At 52.7% G+C, this 23,062-nt stretch overlaps 2 protein-coding genes and 1 pseudogene across 2 annotated transcripts; 2 read left to right on the top strand and 1 right to left on the bottom strand.

Moving 5' to 3' along the window:
- Positions 1–5,969: 5,969 nt before the first annotated feature.
- Positions 5,970–6,932, top strand: LOC136787710 (olfactory receptor 14C36-like; annotated as a pseudogene).
- Positions 6,933–13,107: 6,175 nt separating this feature from the next.
- On the bottom strand, positions 13,108–15,767 carry LOC136787709 (olfactory receptor 14C36-like). The gene is made up of 3 exons (XM_066985025.1): positions 15,594–15,767; positions 14,213–14,240; positions 13,108–14,060 (listed from the first exon to the last, which is right to left on the bottom strand). Exons 1-3 carry the CDS (start codon positions 15,765–15,767, stop codon positions 13,108–13,110), a joined length of 1,155 nt encoding a protein of 384 aa, XP_066841126.1.
- Positions 15,768–21,088: 5,321 nt separating this feature from the next.
- Positions 21,089–22,051, top strand: LOC136787708 (olfactory receptor 14C36-like). Its single transcript, XM_066985024.1, has one exon. It carries the CDS (start codon positions 21,089–21,091, stop codon positions 22,049–22,051), a length of 963 nt encoding a protein of 320 aa, XP_066841125.1.
- Positions 22,052–23,062: the final 1,011 nt, after the last annotated feature.

Raw genomic sequence — 23,062 nt, 5'->3', positions numbered from 1 at the left:
GGAGGTGTTCAGGAGCTTCCCCCTCTTCCAGGGCAGTCTGGATCAGCCCATGGCAAATGGTAGGGCTGTGTTTCTACCCCTGGCGCAGTCCATTCCAGGTGGACAGGACGCCCCTCCAACTGAAAGCAAAGTGTGGCCTTCACACTGCTGCCAAAGGGATGGAGAAAAATGCATTAGCAGTATTAATTGTGGCAGAGCGCTTGGCTGCCTTTAACTCCAGTTCGTACTGAATGAAGTTCTAGCATGCCCAGCACAGCAGCACTCAGCGGTGGTGTGACTTCATTCAGGCACAGAAGCCCACCGTTCTCTTCCACTCACCATTAGAATTTTGCAGTGTCCATATGGGACTCCTAAAGGGTGAGCAAGTGTTGCTGATCACTCCTTGACTCTGCAGTCAATGAACCAGCTCATGCATGGGAATCAGGGAGTCTCTGTGAGTGCAATACTGCCTCAGGTGCGCTGTTGTGGTAGCGATTGGCACCTGCTGCTCATTGGCCATCAGCACCTGCACAGCAGAAGGTTCCTGTGAGAGAGTGGGCAAGGTAGACAACTGTTTGATGGCCTCCGTCTCCAGGGGAGTCATGCCCAAAGTCCATCCAGTAAACGTTTGGATCTTTGAAGTAACCTCTCCTGATTTAGTCTATGCCAAGGTTGCACAGAGCCTCCAGGCCAGTCCCAATGGGTTGCTTTTGCCACTCCTTCCCAGTTAGGCTCACTTCAGCCTCCAGTACAGTTAACTCTTGGGTTTGATGTGCCAGGCCAATACTCCTCAGAGTCCAATACACCCGATTGTCCCCTTCCTCCCCCTGGATGGAGGCTGGGCCCCTCTAGGCCTGCTCATAGTATTCATTATTCTGTTTGGAGGACTGTCTCCTAGAAACTGGAGCAGTAATTTTCTCAGAAGAACCACTTTTTGTGAATGTTTTTCTTGCGCTTCATGTATCCGTGCCTCTAGGGTGGAGGTAGGGTAGATTTTTGCATCCCATTTTCTCATGGCCTTTCCATGGTCACACAGTTAAAACCACAGGGTGGCACGTAGTATGCACGCACTATATCAACTTTCTTGAGCAAAGGGATGTTTACACCTGACAGCTGAGCTATTGGTTCGCGCAGGTGGGGAGGAAGATGTATCCTCTTGTAGTTCTTGCACCTCATGAGAAAGTTTCTCTCAAGATGAGATGCAGGCCCATAGGGAAGAAGAGAAACTTTCTTTGTAATGCCGGAGTTGGCTAGCCGATTCATCCATGTGGGTTCCTCTTGGTCTTTCCAAGTCACTAATGCCAGTGAGTTGGCATATGCTGATGGTGTGCTCTGTACAAACTTCTGCCGCATGGGTCGTGTGCACTTGACTTCACCTGGATCTTTGGATAGCTGTTCATTTTCTAGGTTTCTACAAATCACCTTCAGCATGGCTAATTCCCTCAGATACTGGATACCCCTCTCCATGTTGGTCTACTTTCCTGGTTGACCTACAAGGTCTTCCTTCAAGGGATACTTTTCCTTGACACCTGACAGGATTAAGTTTCTTGTGCCCTTTTGCAATGGCTTTGTCATTCACCCCTTCCTTAGGGGGGGATCCAAGCTGCTTGGCTTCCCTGCCCTCTAATTCCAGGCTATTGGCCCTGTTCTCCCAGCACTGGAGCAGCCAGGTGACAATGTGCTCACCAAGATGATGGCTGAAATCTTTTCCCATATCTCCTAGCTAACACTGGGATAGGGACCACTTGGTTTCTGATGCTTATATGTTTTCTTCTTTTTTGTCATCCTGCTTCCATGATGGCCCAACTTTGGAGAAACCTGCCTTATCTTCTTCCATATTTCTTGTCTTGGTAGGAGTTTCTTTCCTTTCTAAAGAAAAACTGACTTCCACACCCATTGGTTTCTCTTTCATAAAGAGGCAACCAACAGTGGCACAGGCTGGTTCTCTGGCCCATCGCAGGGGCTGGAGTGGCTGCAGGGCCCATCACAGGAGTTGTTCTGGCTGCAGGGCCTTTCAGAGGAGTTGGAGTGGCTGCAGAGCCTATTGCAGGTTTTGGAGTGGCTCTAGGGCCTGTCACAGGGGTTGGTTTAACTTTGGGCACACCTCAGGAGCTCAGAGGTGAAGTTCGAAAGCACTGGATGTGCCCACTGCTCTAGGTGCCTGCCCAGATCCTCCCACACTCCCTGCCACTCCTAACCCTCCTGCCTCTGGACAGATCTCTAGATGGCATGCTTAAGTGGTTGTTTGACTTTAAACAAAAGCTGAAACACATTCAGGAGACATAACAATAGGAACACGTTGGTTTGACCATCCCAAGGATATTCAAAGCTTTGAAGAGCTAGTGTAAGTAGCCTGGAGGAGAAGGGGAGGTGAAGGAGAAAGGGAGAGTGAAGCAGTGGGGAAAAGTGTCCTCCCCTTGTCTCCCCCATGCCTTGGTTTCCTGAGGAGAAAAGGTCAAGAGTGTAATTCTTAATAGTTTCTGAGAGATGGCTCCCAAGGTACGGAGGTAATGGCAATGCTGAGTACAAGTACCAGATTAGTTTCATGACCAGGAATTTTATCATATCATAAGCCAGTGTTACACGATACAAGAAAAGAATAAACTTGAAGCAGCCATCAGAAAAGATAAACAGCATGACAGGGGAGACATACAGGAAGTCATGTGCTGTACAACAAAGATCTGAAATTGAGCACAACAGACCTGAGATTAAAAAAAAAAAGAAAAAAAAAAAGAAAGAAAATCATCTTTGTGATCAGCAACTATTAAAATCGACTCATGCTTATAAAGGCTTTCTTTTAACATGCTGTGGTGAGATCTGTCATTGGCTCAAAGTTTGTGCTCCATGTCGGGCACCAAAAAGAGCGTGGTTTAACCCGGCAGGCAGCTCAGCACCACACAGCCATTCCCTCACACACACACCCTGCTACACCCCCAGCGGATGCAGGAGACAATGAGGAGGGGAAAAAAATAACAAAATAATAATAATAAAAAAAGCATGGGTTGAGATAAAGACAGTTTAAGGGAAGACAAATAATACGAACAATGATGATGATGATCGTGATGGTGATTGCCTATCCCGCAGCAGTGGTACCCCCTACCCTGGCCAGCCACCCCATATTGATTGTTCAGCATGACGGCTACGGTATGGAACATCCCTTTGGCCACTTGGGGTCAGCTGTCCTGCTTCTGTCCCCCCCAGCTTCTCAGGCACCCCCAGCCCTCCACTGCTGGGCAACAGCTAAGCCATCAGTGTGTGATAATCATTCTCCTCATGCTAAATGCAAAACACAGCATCATACCAGCTACTAGGAGGAAAATTAACTCCATCCTAGCCAACTCCAGGACACACACAGACCAAGGGCATGATATCTCTGTGTGTATATCAAAAGAGAAAAGGTGCTGGTGATTAATTAGAAAGTACTGGAGCTGAGCACGATGCAGATGGTGTGGAATATGGGGTGGATATTGTCCTCGTTTTGGCTGGGATAGAATTAATTTTCTTCCTATTAGCTGGCATGGTGCAGTGTTTGTATGTAAGACGCACTTCCAGACAAAATAACCGCATGCATGAGAAGGAAGAAGAGAAAAAGTGGAATCTGCCAGCCTTCTATCCCGTACCGTTAAATGAGTTTGTGATGCAATTCCATTCAACTGGTTACTGCGGTATTGTCCAAACTGTCCTGCAAATTCCTGCTGCTGTTACCTTGTGAGAGACGGCATAATCAGGGTGAGCCATCTGCCTGCAGACATTAACAGCTGACAGAATGCAGCATCTGTCCAGGGGAACCTTGAGAAACGGCAGGATTTAGCCTAAAGGAACATCTTGGCATTTACAAGGAGAAGAGCCCAGTCCTGCAGCAGAGGAAGAGGAACCCCACACATCAGGGCAGACTGGGACCCTGCTGAGAGAGCAGTGCCCAGGAGGAGGAGGGCCTGGGCACCACGAGGGATGCCATACGAGCAGTGGTGCTGCTCCCCAGGAACCAGGCCAGCTTCCTACAGAGCTGCCTTATGAGGAGCATGGCCATCAATAAGATCTGAGTTATCAGACTCAGCTCAGATCTTGTGAGATACCACACGGACAAGGGTCTAGAGCCAGCAGGAAAAGAGGTACAGGTGTGGGAGTCCTTAGGACAGTCTGGTGTGGAGAGGATCAAGGGCTGTGACAAGGCTGAGAGTCCCAACAGGACCCAGGGCTTTGTGTCCATGGCTCTGGCTGTTGTCTCTGCCACTGAGGCCTAGGAGGAGACAGCTTCTCGGTAAAGCACCAGGGCCTCATTGCCTCCTCGCCCCCACCAATGAACCAGGCAGGGCTTGTACCATTCTCCTGCACTTGGCCATGCACATCCCCATCTCCTCCTGCCCCAGGAAGAGCCCTGAGCAGTGTGTGAAGGGAAAGGATCTCCCTTCCCAGGGGCTGGCGGTCAAGGCCTGGCCCTTGTGCTTGGTGACACACATCCAGTGTTCCTACACATCAGGGTCACCTTCACACTGCCTTTGTCTCCTTGTCCTCACTGCCTCCAATGCTCTGCTCTAACAAGCTCCAAGAGAGGCTGTGTCAGTGCTGGCCCTCAGGGGGACACTGCAGGAAACTTGCCTCTGACTTGGACTTGTTGAGAGATGTCTTCAATTGTCTCTCAGTGCCTGAGGTTCGTGGGCTCCTCAGCAAAGCCCCCCGAGGGGGGATTCCAATGCCTTGGGCTGGGCGTCTGCTGCTGAGCTGGGCCGGGCTCGTGGGACAGAGAGAGCTCGTGGCAAGAGGGCCCTGGTGCAGAGAGACAGCTGTGCCCAGGAGCAGCTCCTGTGCACAGCGCAGCAGGGCTGGGGGCTCTGACCGCAGGTGGCACGGGGAGAGAAGAGAAGGAGAGAGGGCTTGGAGGCAGTTGGCAGTGGGAGGATGCTGAGAGCTGCCTGCAGGAGAAATCTGCACAGCCCTTGACAAGGTACGTCTCTGGCTGCAGGGCCATGCAGGTGGGGTTGCCAGAGGGGTCTTCTACAGCTGGCACATCCGATGCCTGACAGCACCTCTCTGGATAGTTGTGTCTCTGTTTCTCCAGCAAAGTGTAGAAGATGCTGTAGAGAATGGCATTTATTAGAGGAAATTTCCAGAGGAAGACTGAGGCTTGGTTTATCAGAAGGGAAATGGCTTTTTTGGATTCTGTGCTTTCAGATTCCTGCAGTGGAGGGGAATGTGAGTGAATCTGAGCACACATCTTGTGGGATGGGGTCTGTGAGAATGGACAGGGAGGAGACGTGGGGACAGAGAAAGAGCTGCTGCCAGGGATAGCTGTAGGCAGCAGGGACATAGGCAGGTAGTGAGAGGGAGCTGCTGCCAGAAATGCTGTGCGAGGGAGGGCTCAGGCACCGCCCTGCCAGCCCCAGCAGGGCAGGCGCCTTCCCTGGGACACCCTCTGCTCTCCTCTGCCACCAGCACAGCCTCTGCCCTCCAGCCCCCGCTGTCCCCAGCAGGAGCTACCTCCTCTGCAGGCAGAGCTGCAGCACAGGAGGGTGTGCTGAGTGTCCGTCTGTCCCTCCCTGGCCTTGCCTCCCCTGGCAGCAGCACGCTGCCATTCCTCCTGGCTTCTCCACCTGGCCGTGCTGCTGCTGCTCTTGTTCCCAGGCTGCCTGGGGATGGGGGTTTCACGTGCCCATGGAGTGAGCCATCGGGGTGCGTGGGGGAAGGGGAGTACGGGGACAGGGTGAGGGGTCTGGAGATGGGCACTTGGAGCCTGGATTCCTCTGCCCTCAGCAGTGTTCAAGCTCTTCTGAGGAGAACCTACTTAGTGCAATTGTCCTGCAGTCAAAGACATGCCAGCACAAAGCAGCTGAATGTATTGCAGGAAATGGATCTCCCAATTGTTTGCGTGTAATTGGGCAAGTGCTTTGAGGGGATCAATTTAGAAATGTAAATCGTTTTCTCAGATCGCTTCGCTACATTATTACTGTATTTCTGTTCCTTTGGCAGGACCCCATGCCCAGAAGCAGGAAATGCCCAACAGCAGCTCTGTGAGCGAGTTCCTCCTGCTGGCATTCGCAGACACGCGGGAGCTGCAGCTCCTGCACTTCGGGCTCTTCCTGGGCATCTACCTGGCTGCCCTCCTGGGCAACGGCCTCATCCTCACCGCCGTAGCCTGAGACCACCGCCTCCACACCCCCATGTACTTCTTCCTCCTCAACCTCGCCCTCCTCGACCTGGGCTGCATCTCCACCACTCTGCCCAAAGCCATGGCCAATGCCCTCTGGGACACCAGGGCCATCTCCTATCAAGGGTGTGCTGCAGAGGTCTTCTTTTTTGTCTTCTTCATTGGAACAGAGTATTCCCTTCTCACCATCATGGCCTATGACCGCTACGTTGCCATCTGCAAGCCCCTGCACTACGGGAGCCTCGTGGGCAGCAGAGCTTGTGCCCAGATGGCAGCAGCTGCCTGGGGCAGTGGCTTTCTCAATGCTGTCCTGCACACGGCCACTACATTTTCCCTGCCCCTCTGCCAAGGCAATGCTGTGGACCAGTTCTTCTGTGAAATCCCCCAGATCCTCAAGCTCTCCTGCTCAGATGCCTACATCAGGGAAGTTGGAGCACTTGTGTGTAGTGTTTCTTCAGCTTTTGGCTGTTTTGTTTTCATTGTTTTTTCCTATATTCAGATCCTCAGGGCTGTGCTGAAGATCCCCTCTGAGCAGGGCCAGCACAAAGCCTTTTCCACGTGCCTCCCTCACCTGGCCGTGGTCTCCCTGTTTGTCAGCACTGTCATGTTTGCCTACCTGAAGCCCCCCTCCATCTCTTCCCCATCCAGGGACCTGGTGGTGGCAGTTCTGTACTCGGTGGTGCCTCCAGCAGTGAACCCCCTCATCTACAGCTTGAGGAGCAAGGAGCTCAAGCATGCGCTGTGGAAATTGATGAGTAGATGTGTTTTGAAAGCAATAAATTTTCATTCTACATCTGCAGATGACTAATAATGTCAATGACTGGAAGAACAACTAATATTATATATATGATTTTTTCTTGTGTGTTTGTCTATTTATGAGTGTTTTGATTACAGGACTTTGTTTTAATACGGCTAAAGTTGCCCCCTAAAATGATATGATTCATCTCATTTCTTTTACAGTATGTACCTGTCGGGTATAGCTCAGAGATTCTGTATATCAGGAGCCAGGCCCTCTGTGAATTGAAATAAAAGAAAGGAGCCTGCACTGCCTTCCTTGTGTGACGTCCTTCCTCTGAGAGCTGCTCTGGCTCTGCAGGGGCAGTGCCATGTGCAGGGCTGCAGAGGAAAAGAGTCCCATCCCAGCAGCACGGGCAGGGAGCACCAGCGCTTGGGGCATGCCGAGCTGCTCTCTTGCCACTGCCCCCCTCTCGTGCTGAGCCCTGCTGGTGGGGTCAGGCCCGGCTGCTCCTGTAGCTTGGTGCCAGTGCTGCTGTGGGGCTGTGCTGGGACTGCAGGCAGGGACAGGCAGTGGGCACGGCAGTGGCACAGCCGGCCTGCGCTGCAGCACTTCCCTCCTAAGGGGGGATCTCCTCCGAGGTGGACTGACCACAGCTCAAGGGCTCAATCTGCTGTGAGCAGGCAGAGGAGAGCTCTGCAGCCCCAGGGCACGCAGCAGCCCCAGCCAAGGAGTCTGGCGAGTGATTTGACTGCAAGGTCCCTCCTGCCCTAGCACCTCCCAGAACTGGCACGGCACTGGCTCCTGTGTGTCAGAGAGGCTGGGAGCCCAGGAGGTGTGCCATGGGCTGGAAGGATCACAACCAGATCACTTCTACCTGGGCAGATTCTGGGCCAAAAAGGGGGTGTTTTGTAGGTGTGGTATTATGAGCTCAGTGGTGCCTCAGAAGCTCCAAGTCCAGCAGGAAGCTAGTGGCTGTTAAGTGGCCTGTGAGGTGACTTTTTTCAGAAGCAGCTGACAGGTCATCCCTTGACTCCTGGCTGGGATCTGTGCCTTTAGACTCACATCTGCTGGTCTCCATGACAGGCCACCAGATGCATCTGCTCTGCACACAGTTTGTGAGATCCTCTCTTCCTAAGTAGCTGGTAGGCCCCATAGAGGAAGAGGTCTTAAATAGGTGTTGTCATATCAGAGGTATCCGCTTTTGCCTGAACTCATCCTTCAGGTTTGCTTTTGTGGCGGTGCAGAGCTGCTGGGCACATTGTGCAGGGTGCTCCTACAGCTTTTGTGTCCTTCTCCGTGCTGGCTTGGGAGCTGCTTCTTTCTCAGGAGCAGAGTAGCCAACAGAGGTGAGACAGATACTCTGAGTTCATGAAAGCCATCAGAAAGCTGCCCCTGAGAAGATGACTGATATGGGGAAGTGAGGAGAAGCCTGGCCAAGAGAGATGTGAGATCTGGGGGAGGGAAGAGGAGCTTGGCCAGGAGAAGCTAATGATTTTGGAGAGGTAAGAATGCTCAGGTAATGTCGATCCCACCATAACACAGACTTAAAGCAGTCATGTGAGGCCCTTACCCTATTTTAACCTGTAACATTAATATGTAAATCTAAATGCCACAACACACCCTGACAGGAATCCACTGCTCTAATTTTTGACCACAATATCCCTTGAGCCAAAATAAGTCCATAACATCTTTCCCTTACCTTTACTCTCTTGCTCACCCTGATTCCAGCCTTTAACACAAGCATTAAAAGGCTCTATTTAACCCAAGTCTTCTTGTAGACCTAAACAAAACACTAAAGCAAAGAGCTTGCACATACCCTAACCACAGACCTGACACCCCAAGCCCAACACCAAACCCTCTCCTTCAATTTTTCCTTAAGCTCTCACCCGGAAATGTTTGTCGTACTCCCTCATGTCATACGTGAACAACTAACATCCAAACCCTGTCCTCCTGTGTATTAACCTCCTCACATTCAATCCCTCTCCTAAACCTTATCTTTAGGTGCTTGGCCCCTTGAGAAAGGGCAGGAACCATGAGGTCGCTGTGCAGTCCCATGGCATTCAGAGACGGATTTGAGGGGCCATGGATCTGGTCAGTTTGTGGGCCACAAGGAGGAGATGGGTGGGAATGCTCTGCTGAGCTCAGCTCTGCCTCAGGATCTCCTGCCCCAGCAGGAGGAATGGGACTGGGGCAGTGACTGGGAGGTCACTTCTGTCTCTGCAGCTGATAGGGCAGCAGCAGGAACGTGTCACGCAAAGGGACTGTGAGGTGTCTTGTGTCTGGAGGTGGCAGGTCAGCCTTGGCTTCTCCCTGGGATGTGCACTTTGGGGCCGACATCTGCCAGTGGCCCTGCTAGGCCAGCAGAAGGCCCCTGCTTGGCATGCTGCCTGTGGGATCCCCTCTGCCTCCATCCCCAGGAGGACCCAGACAGAAAGAAGGCCCGCAGAGGGCTTGTCCTGTCCCTTCTGCTTGAGTCCAGGACTGGACAGCAGGAGGCACAAGGCTTGGCTGTGTCTAGCCAAGAAGCTGCAAGGCCAGCAGCAGGCCCAGGCCTTGGGAGATGCTGGTGAGGTGACTTCTGTCTGCTTGGTTGACAGGCCGCAAGGAGCCTGATGGGTTGGGATGCCTGCTTCAGGAGTGGTTTCCACCCTGATGGAGCTTTCTTTGGTAGTAGGAAAGAGCAGGAGAGAAAAAACTGACACAAAGTGCACCTTGAAATGTTGGAACTGCCCATGATGAGGAAGAAATGTCCCTCAAAGGGTCTTGCTGTGGTGAAAGAGGTCACCGAAAGAGAGTCTATGATCAGACCCACGCTTTTTGTTCATCAGGGAATAGCTGGTGAGGGTTGATGAGACATGGGTGAGATGATGGAAATACTGGGATGAGAGCAAGGTGTTGGACAGAGATGGGTGTCTGCAGACTTCAAGGAAATAGGGCAAAGTGTGGGACAGCATAGGAAAGCCTGCAGAGGAGAAGGCAGAGGGTGCTGGCAAGAATGGAAGGCCCCAACAGCCCTGACGTTTTTGTCCCTTTGCCTAGAGCTTCTGAGGAGACGAGATAGAGTCATTGCAATGGGGCCTCTTTGCTTCCTTGATACCCTGTGCAGGGGTGGGGAGGTGTCCTAATGAAGTTCTTCTCATGGCATCACACTGCCCACCACATCATACTGAGCCAGACGTGGGGGTGCAGGATCTCCCCTCCCAGTGGCTGGGGTCAGGCCTTGGCCCTTCTGCTTCACCAAAACCAACCAAGACTTTTCTCAGCACAGCGCTTTGCCTGTCTGCAATCATGGCCTCCAATTATGTGCCCTAACAATTCCCTGGGGAGGCTTTGTTAGGAACAGCCCTCAGTGGGGCCCATTAATACTCCAAGTCACTTCAACTTTTCCTTCTGACTTTACCTTCTCAAGCGGTTACATCATTCTCCTTCATAGACTGAGCACCAAAATACACCATGGAACTCATTAAAATGCAGAATGTCCTAAGCAGCCATATCTCTCCCACAGTTCTCTTCATGTCTTCAAGACTTGTAGAGCTAATTGGAGAGCTTTCATGGTGTAGTTAAGGAGGAAGATTTCAAAGAGCATCTAATAGAAATCTTTCCTCTTTTTAGAGACTGAATTTTGCTGCATTTCAGTTTGGAGCATCATTTTCCTATAGATATTGGTCTAGGGTTACTCCTTTGAAGCCATGCATAGGCAGGAAGAGCAAGGTTTTTCCGATTTAAAAACAAGCAGCAGGAAATCATGCTGCAACTTTCAAAAAAATGAAACTCAAGTTCCTCATTTTTTTGCCTCCAGTGATGTTTACCTTCCAATAAGGATGACTGTACATGATCTATTTTACACTGAGTAATAGGAAATTTAAAATAATAGTGTTAATAATAACCCATATCATACTAATTCAATGAGAAATGATGAGTTTCTTGCTAAGGAAACCACTAGACAGACTGCTGAGAGATGGGCGAGCTGGAACTCACTGAAACTCAAAGCAGCAACTGGGTTGGTGAGAGCGGTCTGAATGATCAAAGAGTAAGGGGAGGGCAGAGCAGGAGAACCATGGGAAGTGCATAGGTCCAGACAGGCGGCTGGAAAGGGGACATTCAGCAGGGTGTTGTGGTTTAACATGGTAGGCAGCTAAACACCACACAGCTGTCTCTGTAATCAAGTCAGGTTTTGTGCCTGGAAGATGAGGGAGCACACCATGACAGACAAAGCGATGACAGTGTAAGTACAGGTGAACATCAGTATTTCTCCTCCTGCGAAGAATATACATCCTGAAAATTCACATGTCTTCATGATAGAAATTATCATTCACGTGAGATATTTGACGGAAGGGGTTGAATCGTTTGAGCTGATGTGTAGTTGCTTTATTAGTTAAGTACTAAAAAAATTACGGGGTATTCAGGCAGAGCTTTGCTGTCTGACCATGAGCATAACCAGGGAAAACCTCCTGTGGCCCCGTTGTGTTTGAGGCACTTCCCTGGACCAGCAGATGTCAGATAAGACCTGCAGGAGACCGGAGCACGTTGGGAAAATCAGGTGGAGCCAGGTGGAGTTCCCAGGGCACCTCCACTGCCAGCAGTGGTCTTTGTCCCTGTAACTGCAGCCCAGCCCGGCCCAGGAAACCCCTTCAAAGACAACACCCTAGTTCAGTGGGTTCCTGGAATTGACCTAAATCTGAAATGGCCATTGGAAACCCGTGATACTCTCCCTTATTCCTACTAGACACTTGAACATCCGTTTCCCTTCCTGCGTCATCTTTAGCAAATTCTGGCTGAAAAACTCAAGTATAGCGTGCTTCAAATGGCTGAAGCAGAACACTTCTGCTTGCCCCACTTCGGAAATAATCCCTATCCAGCTCAGGTTTTCAAAGTGAAAAATGTGAAATGACCCGTCAGGTCAATGCGCAGAGTAAGGGAAAGTCACACATATTGTGCTGGAGTAGCAGAAGGCAAAAAGCACTGCACTGTGCCTCAGAATAATCAAGGAGACCTAATCCAGTTCATCCGTGAGATAAAGCAGAGTGAAGGACGTTGAGTTGTGTCCTAACATGTAGAAGGATGTACATCACTGGTGAAGGAGCTGTCTTTTTGTGCCATCACCAATGCAAATTACACAAGAACTACATCAAATAAAGGTAAGCTGTCCCACCCTGGCCCTGTCACACCACGGGGCAGCGGAGGGACCTTTTTCACTTTCAGCCTCTTCTTCAGAGAGGCTTTGCCCTCTCCCTGCGCACCACGGGGCAGAGCCTGGCCCTGGACGCTGCGTGAGCGCCGTGCAGGTCGTGGCAGGCTGTGGTGAGGGGACGAATGTCCTGGGCCCCCTTCCTGCTCTGCCCAGGCCAGCAAGGGCCCCGAGCGGCCTCGTGTCCCCTGCCCCTGCAGCTCTGGGCTCCCTTCCCCAGCCCTGGCTCTGCAGCACCAAGCCCTGCTGGGAGCCCTCCCCTGCATGCTGCCACCGCTCCCTGACGCTGCTGCTGCCCTCTGCCGGGCACTGCCCAGCCCAGCCCAGCCCCTGCCCACCTCTCCCCACTCCCCTGCCCTTGCCTGGTCACCCAGTCTTGGCCCTTTCCTACTGTTCACTGAAGGCCTCTGAGACCTTTGTGCTGTGGCCTTGCTGTGTGTCCTGGCATTGCAGAGCTCCCATCAGCCCGGGCATCCTTTGGCTTAGCTTTACTGTGAAGACCCACTTGCTGCCCACCCAACACAAGGCACACGGCACCCCAGGAGAACCCTTAGGGTAACCTGGTGGCTCCCGATACCTCCCTGATGCCACCAGCCCTGTCACGTTTCAATCCCAGGAAGCTGCTTCTTGACCAGTCAGCGCCTCCAGGGGCACTGGGATTCCACCAGGGACGACTCAGTCCAGCCCTGACTCCCTCACCCAGCACCCCGTGCCCTCATGCCCCTGTGTCCAGGTGGCACCCAAGCACAAGAGTGAGGCCTTGAGCCTGGCATTCCCTGAGCGCCTTCTGCACTCCAGTTTGGGAAGAAGAGCCCTGAGCAATGAGCAACTTCACTTTTATTGACAAGATGCCACAATGGAGGCCAGGTGTCATTTAGGAATAAACACATTCAGAGAAAGCCTCTGGGTCACACAGAGGGTTGGTCATCTAGAAAAGAGGAATGAAAACAAACATTTAACTGCAAACAAAATTACAATCAATACTATACATAAAGGTCAAAAATTGCCTGAGATTAACCTCAGTTAAACAAGAAAAGTGAGACAGCCAATTCATTGCTAAGTAAATATTACCACTAGAATCATTTTCTTCAGTGTGTCTTTGAGGTCCTGGTTCCTCATGCTGTAGATGAGGGGGTTCACTGCTGGAGGTACTACCACATATAAAACTGCCACCACCAGGTCCAGGGATGGGGTGGAGATGGAGGGGAGCTTCAGGTGTGCAAACATGATAGTGCTGATAAAGAGGGAGACCACGGCCAGGTGAGGGAGGCACGTGGAAAAGGCTTTGTGCCGGCCCTGATTAGAGGGCATCCTCAGCACAGCCCTGAGGATCTGCACATAGGACACCACAATGAAAACAAAACAGCCAAAGACTAAAGAAACACTAAACACAAGTGCCCCAACTTCCCTGAGGTAGGCATCTGAGCAGGAGAGCTTGAGGATCTGGGGGATTTCACAGAAGAACTGGTCCACAGCATTGCCTTGGCAGAGGGGCAGGGAAAATGTAGTGGCCGTGTGCAGGACAGCATTGAGAAAGCCACTGCCCCAGGCAGCTGCTGCCATCTGGGCACAAGCTCTGCTGCCCACGAGGCTCCCGTAGTGCAGGGGCTTGCAGATGGCAATGTAGCGGTCGTAGGACATGACAGTGAGAACTGAATATTCTGCTGATATGAAGAAGAGAAAGAAAAAGACCTGTGCAGCACACCCTTGATAGGAGATGGCCCTGGAGTCCCAGAGGGCATTGGCCATGGCTTTGGGGAGAGTGGTGGAGATGGATCCCAGGTCAAGGAGGGCGAGGTTGAGGAGGAAGAAGTACATGGAGGTGTGGAGGCGGTGGTTGCAGGCTACGGCGGTGAGGATGAGGCCGTTGCCCAGGAGGGCAGCCAGGTAGATGCCCAGGAAGAGCCCGAAGTGCAGGAGCTGCAGCTCCCACGTGTCTGCGAATGCCAGCAGGAGAAACTCGCTCACAGAGCTGCTGTTGGCCATTTGCTGGCTCTGGGCATGGGGTCCTGCCCAAGGAGCAAAAGCACAGTAAGATAGTACAGAATTACCTGATAATAACTAATTCCGCTTTGTCCTCTCAAGCAGACATCGGTCAGGTCCCTTTCATGAGTTTTAACTGACAATGACTGAGGATGTCCCTGGAATAAGGAGACTTTACTGTTGTCAACGTAGTGATCAGTCCTCACCTATAACAATAAGGAAAGGGGTACATGTGGTAATCCCTGATTAAATTCACTCCTGATATCAAGTGATTATCCACATTGCTGTTCCAAATTCACCCAACTGCATAGCAGGGTTGTGAGAATTTCTTTTTCTTTAATATTTTCATTCCTTCTGCACTCCAAGTGAAACCTTGTCGATCCTCAGATACAAAGGGACTGTCCCTTTAGTGCAGACTGCCCTTCCGAGGGGACAGCCAGTCTGTCAAAAAAGGCTGGTCTCTTCTGCTGGCATGTCTATGAGCTGCAGGATAACTACATGTCCACCTGCAAAGAACCAGGACAGTGCTGAATCAGGGCTCCACATGCCCATCTCCAGACCCCTCACCCTGTCCCCGTACTCCCCTTCCCCCAAGCACCCCGAGGGCTCACTGCATGGGCAGGTGAAACCCCCATCCCCAGGCAGCCTGGGAACAAGAGCAGCAGCAGCACGGCCAGGTGGAGAAGCCAGGAGGAATGGCAGCGTCTACCTCACATTGGAGAAACAGAGAGATCTGTCCTGTCAGATGCTATCCGCCATGGGATGTGTTGGCTTCAGAAAAACTCTTTGGAAATCCCATTTACATGTTCTGCTGCCAGAGACTCACGGTGTCAAGAGTCTGCAGATCTGTCCTGCCACACGCTGCCCTCTGTTGCTGCGCTCCTCACTGCCTCCAAGCCCTCTCTCCTTGTCTCCTGTCCCCGTGCCAGCTGCGGTCAGAGCCCCCAGCCCTGCTGCGCTGTGCACAGGAGCTGCTCCTGGGCAGAGCTGTCTCTCTGCACCAGGGCCCTCTTGCCACGAGCTCTCTCTGTCCCACGAGCCCAGCCTAGCCCAAGGCATTGTAATCCCCCCTCGGGGAGCTTTGGGGAGGAGCCCATGAAGCTCAGGCACTGGGAGACAATTGAAGACATCTCTCAACAAGTCCAAGTCAGAGGCAAGTTTCCTGCAGTGTCCCCCTGAGGGCCAGCACTGACACAGCCTCCCTTGGAGCTCGTTAGAGCAGAGCATTGGAGGCAGGGAGGACAAGGAGACAAAGGCAGTGTGAAGGTGACCCTGATGTCACTTTTCCAAACTGGATGTGTTTCACAAAGCACAAGGGCCAGGCCTTGACCCCCAGCCCCTGGGAAGGGAGATCCTTTCCCTTCACACACTGCTCAGGGCTCTTCGTGGGGCGGGAGGAGATGGGGATGTGCATGGCCAAGTGCAGGAGAATGGTACGAGCCCTGCCTGGTTCATGGGTGGCGGCGAGGAGGCAATGAGGCCCTGGTGCTTTACCGAGAAGCTGTCTCCTCCTAGGCCTCAGTGGCAGAGACAACAGCCAGAGCCATGGACACAAAGACCTGGGTCCCGTTGGGACTTTCTGCCTCGGTAGAACCCTTGCTCGTCTCCACACTAGACTGTCCTAGGGACTCCCAGACCTGCACATCTTTCCCTGCTGGCTCTAGACCCTTGTCCATGTGGTATCTCACAGGATCTGAGCTGAGTCTGATAACCCACATCTTCTTGGTGGCCATGCTCCTCGTAAGGCAGCTCTGTAGGAAGCTGGCCTGGTTCCTGGGGAGCAGCACCACTGCTCGTATGGCATCCCTCGTGGTGCCCAGGCCCTCTTCCTCCTGGGCATTGCTCACTCAGCAGGGTCCCAGTCTGCCCTGATGTGTGGGGTTCCTCTTCCTCTGGTTCAGGACTGGGCTCTTCTCCTTGTAAAGGTCAAGAGGTTTCTGTAGGCAAAATCCTGCAGTTTTTTAAGGTTCCCCTGGACAGATGCTGCATTCTGTCAGCTTTTCTTGTCTGCAGACAAACAGTTCAACCTTCCTGTGATTGTGCTATCTCTGACAAGCAGCATCAGGAGCTGCAGGGAAGTTTGGATAACACAGGAGTAACCAGCTGAATGGAACTGCAGCACCGAGTCACAGAAGGGCCGGGGACAGAAGGCTGCCAGGTTCCACCTCTTCTGTGCGTCCTTCTCATTCATGTTGTCAGTTTGTCTGCAGCTGTGTCCTGAATGTTATGGGGCTGTGCAGGTCAAAGTTAGAAGGGCCAAAGCGCTGGTAGAGCTCAATCTGTCTATTACTGTCAAAGACAATAAAAACCGTTTATATAAACACTTTAATAAAGGAGGATTAAGAAGACTCATCATCCTTTAATGGATGTGGGGGAAACCTGGTGACAAGAGATGAGGTAAAGGCTGAGGCACTTAATCTCTTCTTTGCCTCAGGCTTTGGCAGCAAGACCAGTTGTTCCCGTGGACTTTTCTTCTTCCTCATGGCCCGTGCTAATTTTCCTAAGTGAATTCTGTGGCACTTTTTTCTCTCCTGCTCTTTCCTACTACCAAAGAAAGCTCCATCAGGGTGGAAACCACTCCTGAAGCAGGCATCCCAACCCATCAGGCTCCTTGCAGCCTGTCAGCCAAGCAGACAGAAGTCACCTCAGCAGCATCTCCCAAGGCCTGGGCCTGCTGCTGGCCTTGCAGCTTCTTGGCTAGACACAGCCAAGCCTTGTGCCTCCTGCTGTCCAGTCCTGGACTCAAGCAGAAGGGACAGGACAAGCCCTCTGCGGGCCTTCTTTGTGTCTGGGTCCTCCTGGGGATGGAGACAGAGGGGATCCCACAGGCAGCATGCCAAGCAGGGGCCTTCTGCTGGCCTAGCAGGGCCACTGGCAGATGTCGGCCCCAAAGTGCACATCCCAGGGAGAAGCCAAGGGTGACCTGCCACCTCCAGACACAAGGGACCTCACAGTCCCTTTGCGTGACACGTTCCTGCTGCTGCCCTATCAGCTGCAGAGACAGAAGTCACCTCCCAGTCACTGCCCCAGTCCCATTCCTCCTGCTGGGGCAGGAGATCCTGAGGCAGAGATGAGCTCAGCAGAGCATTCCCACCCATCTCCTCCTTGTGGCCCACAAGCTGATCAGATCCATGGTCCCTCTGAATGCCATGTGACTGCACAGCGACCTCGCAGTTCCTGCCGTGCCCCAAGGGGCCAAGCACCCAAAGTTAAGCTTTAGGAGAGGGTCTGAAGGTTCGGAGGTTAATGCACAGGAACGAGGGCTTTGGTCAGTGTTTACGTTTGGGATTAGGGACCAGGGCTCACCTTTCTGGGTTAGAGTTTAAGCAAAGGTTTTGTGGGCAGGTTTGATGTTCTGCTTGGGGTGTCATGTCTGTGGTTAGGGGATGGGCAGGCTTTCTGGTTTAGGGTTTTGTTTAGGTTTTTGTTTGTTGTTTAACCCTAGAAATCTAGGGTTAAATAGAGCAATTACAAGCTAGTGTTAAGGACAGCGATCAAGGTAAGCAAGAGAGTAAATGTAAGGGAAAGAGGCTATGGGCTGAGTTTTGGCTTCAGTGTATACTTTGAGGTTAGGCATAAGAGGAGTGGATTTGTGTCAGGGTGTGGGGTAGCAGTTCGATTTATGAATTAAGGTTACTGCTTGAAACTGGGGAAGGGCCTCATATGACTGTTTTAAGTCACTGTTACAGCAGCATCAGCATAACCTGAACCCTCTTACCTCTAGAAATTCCTTAATTTCTTCTGGCCAAGCCCCTATTCCCTCACCCAAATCTCACATCTCTCCTGTCCATGCTTCTGCTGACCTCCCCATATCAGTTGTCTTCTAAGGGGCAGCTATCTGATGGCACTCGTGATCGCACAGTTCATGATCTCTGTCTCACCTCTGTTGGCTCCTCCATTCCTGAGACAGAAGTGGCGTTGTAGTCAGGAGGGCAAAGGCACAAAGGTCTGTAGGAGCACCCTGCACAAGGTGCCCAGCAGCTCTGCACCACCACCACAGTGAGCTTCCTGCTTACGTGTTTTGGTTCGGGAATGGCTTCTGTGGATCCAGGGTAATGTTTCCCAGCCCATCATGCAGATCTCAGATGGCCCCCTGGGCATCTGGGAGGCAGTGGCCACCTCTGTGTAGAAAGCTGCAAGCAGCCCTGAGGGATGACTTCAGGCAAAAGTTGGAATCTCTGACATGACAACCAGAGGAGCTGCTCTGCAGAGCAAGGGGTCGTGCAGAGGGAGGGCTGTGCTGGGCAGGTGGGGAGGCAGACCCACCTCATGGTGTTTAGCGATATGCACTGCTGGGCAAAAACTAAGCCATCAGTGTGTGATAATCATTCTTCTCATGCTAAATGCAAAACACAGCATCATACCAGCTACTAGGAGGAAAATTAACTCAATCCTAGCCAACTCCAGGACACCCACAGACTAAGGGCATGATATCTCTGCGTGTATATCAAAAGAGAAAAGGTGCTGGTGATTAATTAGAAAGTACTGGAGCTGAGCACGATGCAGATGGTGTGGAATATGGGGTGGATATTGTCCTCGTTTTGGCTGGGATAGAATTAATTTTCTTCCTATTAGCTGGTATGGTGCAGTGTTTTGTACATGGGACACAGCTCCAGACAAAATAACAGCATGCATGAGAAGGAAGAAGAGAAAAAGTGGAATCTGGCAGCCTTCTATCCCGTACCCTTAAATGAGTTTGTGCTGCCATTCCATTCAACTGGTTACTGCGGTATTGTCCAAACTGTCCTGCAAATTCCTGCTGCTGTTACCTTGTGAGGGACGGCATAATCAGGGTGAGTTATCTGCCTGCAGATATTAACAGATGACAGAATGCAGCATCTGTCCAGGGGAACCTTAAAAAACTGCAGGATTTTGCCTACAGAAACCTCTTGACCTTTACAAGGAGAAGAGCCCAGTCCTGCAGCAGAGGAAGAGCAACCCCACACATCAGGGCAGACTGGGACCCTGCTGAGTGAGCAGTGCCCAGGAGGAGGAGGGCCTGGGCACCACGAGGGATGCCATACGAGCAGTGGTGCTGCTCCCCAGGAACCAGGCCAGCTTCCTACAGAGCTGCCTTACGAGGAGCATGGCCACCAAGAAAATGTGGGTTATCAGACTCAGCTCAGATCCAGTGTGACACCTCACGGACAAGGGTCTGCAGCCAGCAAGAAAACAGGTACAGGTCTGGAAGTCCCTAGGACAGCCTAGTGTGGAGAGCAGCAAGGGCGGTGACAAGGCTGAGAGTCCCAACAGGACCCAGGGCTTTGTGTCCATGGCTCTGGCTGTTGTCTCTGCCACTGAGGCCTAGGAGGAGACAGCTTCTCGGTAAAGCACCAGGGCCTCATTGCCTCCTCGCCCCCACCAATGAACCAGGCAGGGCTCGTACCATTCTCCTGCACTTGGCCATGCACATCCCCATCTCCTCCTGCCCCACAAAGAGCCCTGAGCAGTGTGTGAAGGGAAAGGATCTCCCTTCCCAGGGGCTGGGGGTCAAGGCCTGGCCCTTGTGCTTGGTGACACACATCCAGTGTTCCTACACATCAGGGTCACCTTCACACTGCCTTTGTCTCCTTGTCCTCACTGCCTCCAATGTTCTGCTCTAACGAGCTCCAAGGGAGGCTGTGTCAGTGCTGGCCCTCAGGGGGACACTGCAGGAAACTTGCCTCTGACTTGGACTTGTTGAGAGATGTCTTCAATTGTCTCTCAGTGCCTGAGGTTCGTGGGCTCCTCAGCAGAGCCCCCCGAGGGGGGATTCCAATGCCTTGGGCTGGGCATCTGGTGCTGAGCTGGGCCGGGCTCCTGGGACAGAGAGAGCTCGTGGCAAGAGGGCCGTGGTGCAGAGAGACAGCTGTGCCCAGGAGCAGCTCCTGTGCACAGCGCAGCAGGGCTGGGGGCTCTGACCGCAGGTGGCATGGGGAGAGAAGAGAAGGAGAGAGGGCTTGGAGGCAGTTATCAGTGGGAGGATGCTGAGAGCTGCCTGCAGGAGAAATCTGCACAGCCCTTGACAAGGTACGTCTCTGGCTGCAGGGCTATGCAGGTGGGGTTGCCAGAGGGGTCTTCTACAGCTGGCACATCCGATGCCTGACAGCACCTCTCTGGATAGTTGTGTCTCTGTTTCTCCAGCAAAGTGTAGAAGATGCTGTAGAGAATGGCATTTATTAGAGGAAATTTCCAGAGGAAGACTGAGGCTTGGTTTATCAGAAGGGAAATGGCTTTTTTGGATTCTGTGCTTTCAGATTCCTGCAGTGGAGGGGAATGTGAGTGAATCTGAGCACACATCTTGTGGGATGGGGTCTGTGAGAATGGACAGGGAGGAGACGTGGGGACAGAGAAAGAGCTGCTGCCAGGGATAGCTGTAGGCAGCAGGGACATAGGCAGGTAGTGAGAGGGAGCTGCTGCCAGAAATGCTGTGCGAGGGAGGGCTCAGGCACCTCCCTGCCATCCCCAGCAGGGCAGGCGCCTTCCCTGGGACACCCCCTGCTCTCCTCTGCCACCAGCACAGCCTCTGCCCTCAAGCCCCCGCTGTCCCCAGCAGGAGCTGCCTCCTCTGCAGGCAGAGCTGCAGCACAGGAGGGTGTGCTGAGTGTCCGTCTGTCCCTGCCTGGCCTTGCCTCCCCTGGCAGCAGCACGCTGCCATTCCTCCTGGCTTCTCCACCTGGCCGTGCTGCTGCTGCTCTTGTTCCCAGGCTGCCTGGGGATGGGGGTTTCACCTGCCCATGGAGTGAGCCCTCGGGGTGCTTGGGGGAAGGGGAGTACGGGGACAGGGTGAGGGGTCTGGAGATGGGCACTTGGAGCCTGGATTCCTCTGCTCTCAGCAGTGTTCAAGCTCTTCTGAGGAGAACCTACTTAGTGCAATTGTCCTGCAGTCAAAGACATGCCAGCACAAAGCAGCTGAATCTATTGCAGGAAATGGATCTCCCAATTGTTTGCGTGTAATTGGGCAAGTGCTTTGAGGGGATCAATTTAGAAATGTAAATCGTTTTCTCAGATCGCTTCGCTATATTATTACTGTATTTCTGTTCCCTTGGCAGGACCCCATGCCCAGAAGCAGGAAATGCCCAACAGCAGCTCTGTGAGCGAGTTCCTCCTGCTGGCATTCGCAGACACACGGGAGCTGCAGCTCCTGCACTTCGGGCTCTTCCTGGGCATCTACCTGGCTGCCCTCCTGGGCAACGGCCTCATCCTCACCGCCGTAGCCTGCGACCACCGCCTCCACACCCCTATGGACTTCTTCCTCCTCAACCTCGCCCTCCTCGACCTGGGCTGCATCTCCACCACTCTCCCCAAAGCCATGGCCAATGCCCTCTGGGACACCAGGGCCATCTCCTATCAAGGGTGTGCTGCACAGGTCTTTCTATTTCTCTTCTTGATTACAGCAGAATTTTATGTTCTCACCATCATGTCCTACGACCGCTACGTTGCCATCTGCAAGCCCCTGCACTACGGGAGCCTCGTGGGCAGCAGAGCTTGTGCCCAGATGGCAGCAGCTGCCTGGGGCAGTGGCTTTCTCAATGCTGTCCTGCACACGGCCACTACATTTTCCCTGCCCCTCTGCCAAGGCAATGCTGTGGACCAGTTCTTCTGTGAAATCCCCCAGATCCTCAAGCTCTCCTGCTCAGATGCCTACATCAGGGAAGTTGGAGCACTTGTGTGTAGTGTTTCTTCAGCTTTTGGCTGTTTTGTTTTCATTGTTTTTTCCTATATTCAGATCCTCAGGGCTGTGCTGAAGATCCCCTCTGAGCAGGGCCGGCACAAAGCCTTTTCCACGTGCCTCCCTCACCTGGCCGTGGTCTCCCTGTTTGTCAGCACTGCCATGGTTGCCTACCTGAAGCCCCCCTCCATCTCTTCCCCATCCAGGGACCTGGTGGTGGCAGTTCTGTACTCGGTGGTGCCTCCAGCAGTGAACCCCCTCATCTACAGCTTGAGGAGCAAGGAGCTCAAGCATGCGCTGTGGAAATTGATGAGTAGATGTGTTTTGAAAGCAATAAATTTTCATTCTACATCTGCAGATGACTAATAATGTCAATGACTGGAAGAACAACTAATATTATATATATGATTTTTTCTTGTGTGTTTGTGTATATATGAGTGTTTTGATTACAGGACTTTGTTTTAATACGGCTAAAGTTGCCCCCTAAAATGATATGATTCATCTCATTTCTTTTACAGTATGTACCTGTCGGGTATAGCTCAGAGATTCTGTATATGAGGAGCCAGGCCCTCTGTGAATTGAAATAAAAGAAAGGAGCCTGCACTGCCTTCCTTGTGTGACGTCCTTCCTCTGAGAGCTGCTCTGGCTCTGCAGGGGCAGTGCCATGTGCAGGGCTGCAGAGGAAAAGAGTCCCATCCCAGCAGCACGGCCAGGGAGCACCAGCGCTTGGGGCATGCCGAGCTGCTCTCTTGCCACTGCCCCCCTCTCGTGCTGAGCCCTGCTGGTGGGGTCAGGCCCGGCTGCTCCTGTAGCTTGGTGCCAGTGCTGCTGTGGGGCTGTGCTGGGACTGCAGGCAGGGACAGGCAGTGGGCACGGCAGTGGCACAGCCGGCCTGCGTTGCAGCACTTCCCTCCTAAGGGGGGATCTCCTCCAAGGTGGACTGACCACAGCTCAAGGGCTCAATCTGCTGTGAGCAGGCAGAGGAGAGCTCTGCAGCCCCAGGGCACGCAGCAGCCCCAGCCAAGGAGTCTGGCGAGTGATTTGACTGCAAGGTCCCTCCTGCCCTAGCACCTCCCAGAACTGGCATGGCACTGGCTCCTGTGTGTCAGAGAGGCTGGGAGCCCAGAAGCAGTGCCACGGGCTTGAAGTGTCACAACCAGATCACTTCTACCTGGGCAGATTCTGGGCCAAAAAGGGGGTGTTTTGTAGGTGTGGTATTATGAGCTCAGTGGTGCCTCAGAAGCTCCAAGTCCAGTAGGAAGCTAATGGCTGTTACGTGGCCTGTGAGGTGACTTTTTTCTGAAGCAGCTGACAGGTCATCCCTTGACTCCCGGCTGGGATCTGTGCCTTTAGGCTCACATCTGCTGGTCTCCATGA

The sequence above is a fragment of the Anser cygnoides genome, chromosome 30 (genome assembly GCF_040182565.1).
Source record: "Anser cygnoides isolate HZ-2024a breed goose chromosome 30, Taihu_goose_T2T_genome, whole genome shotgun sequence".
Lineage (NCBI taxonomy): Eukaryota > Metazoa > Chordata > Aves > Anseriformes > Anatidae > Anser > Anser cygnoides.
Note: the sequence above shows the minus strand (reverse complement) of the source record. Positions and strands in the feature narration are given on the sequence as shown.

Bases quoted from the DNA above. Each gene is read 5' to 3' on its own strand.
- LOC136787709 (XM_066985025.1), bottom strand. From the start codon at position 15,767: ATGGCCACCAAGAAGATGTGGGTTATCAGACTCAGCTCAGATCCTGTG. The intron at 14,241-15,593 runs GTCTTTGTGTCC...TTATTGTTATAG, and splicing joins AAAGTCCCAACGGGACCCAG to GTGAGGACTGATCACTACGT. The intron at 14,061-14,212 runs GTAAAGTCTCCT...CTCCTTGGGCAG, and splicing joins TGATCACTACGTTGACAACA to GACCCCATGCCCAGAGCCAG.
- LOC136787708 (XM_066985024.1), top strand. From the start codon at position 21,089: ATGCCCAACAGCAGCTCTGTGAGCGAGTTCCTCCTGCTGGCATTCGCA.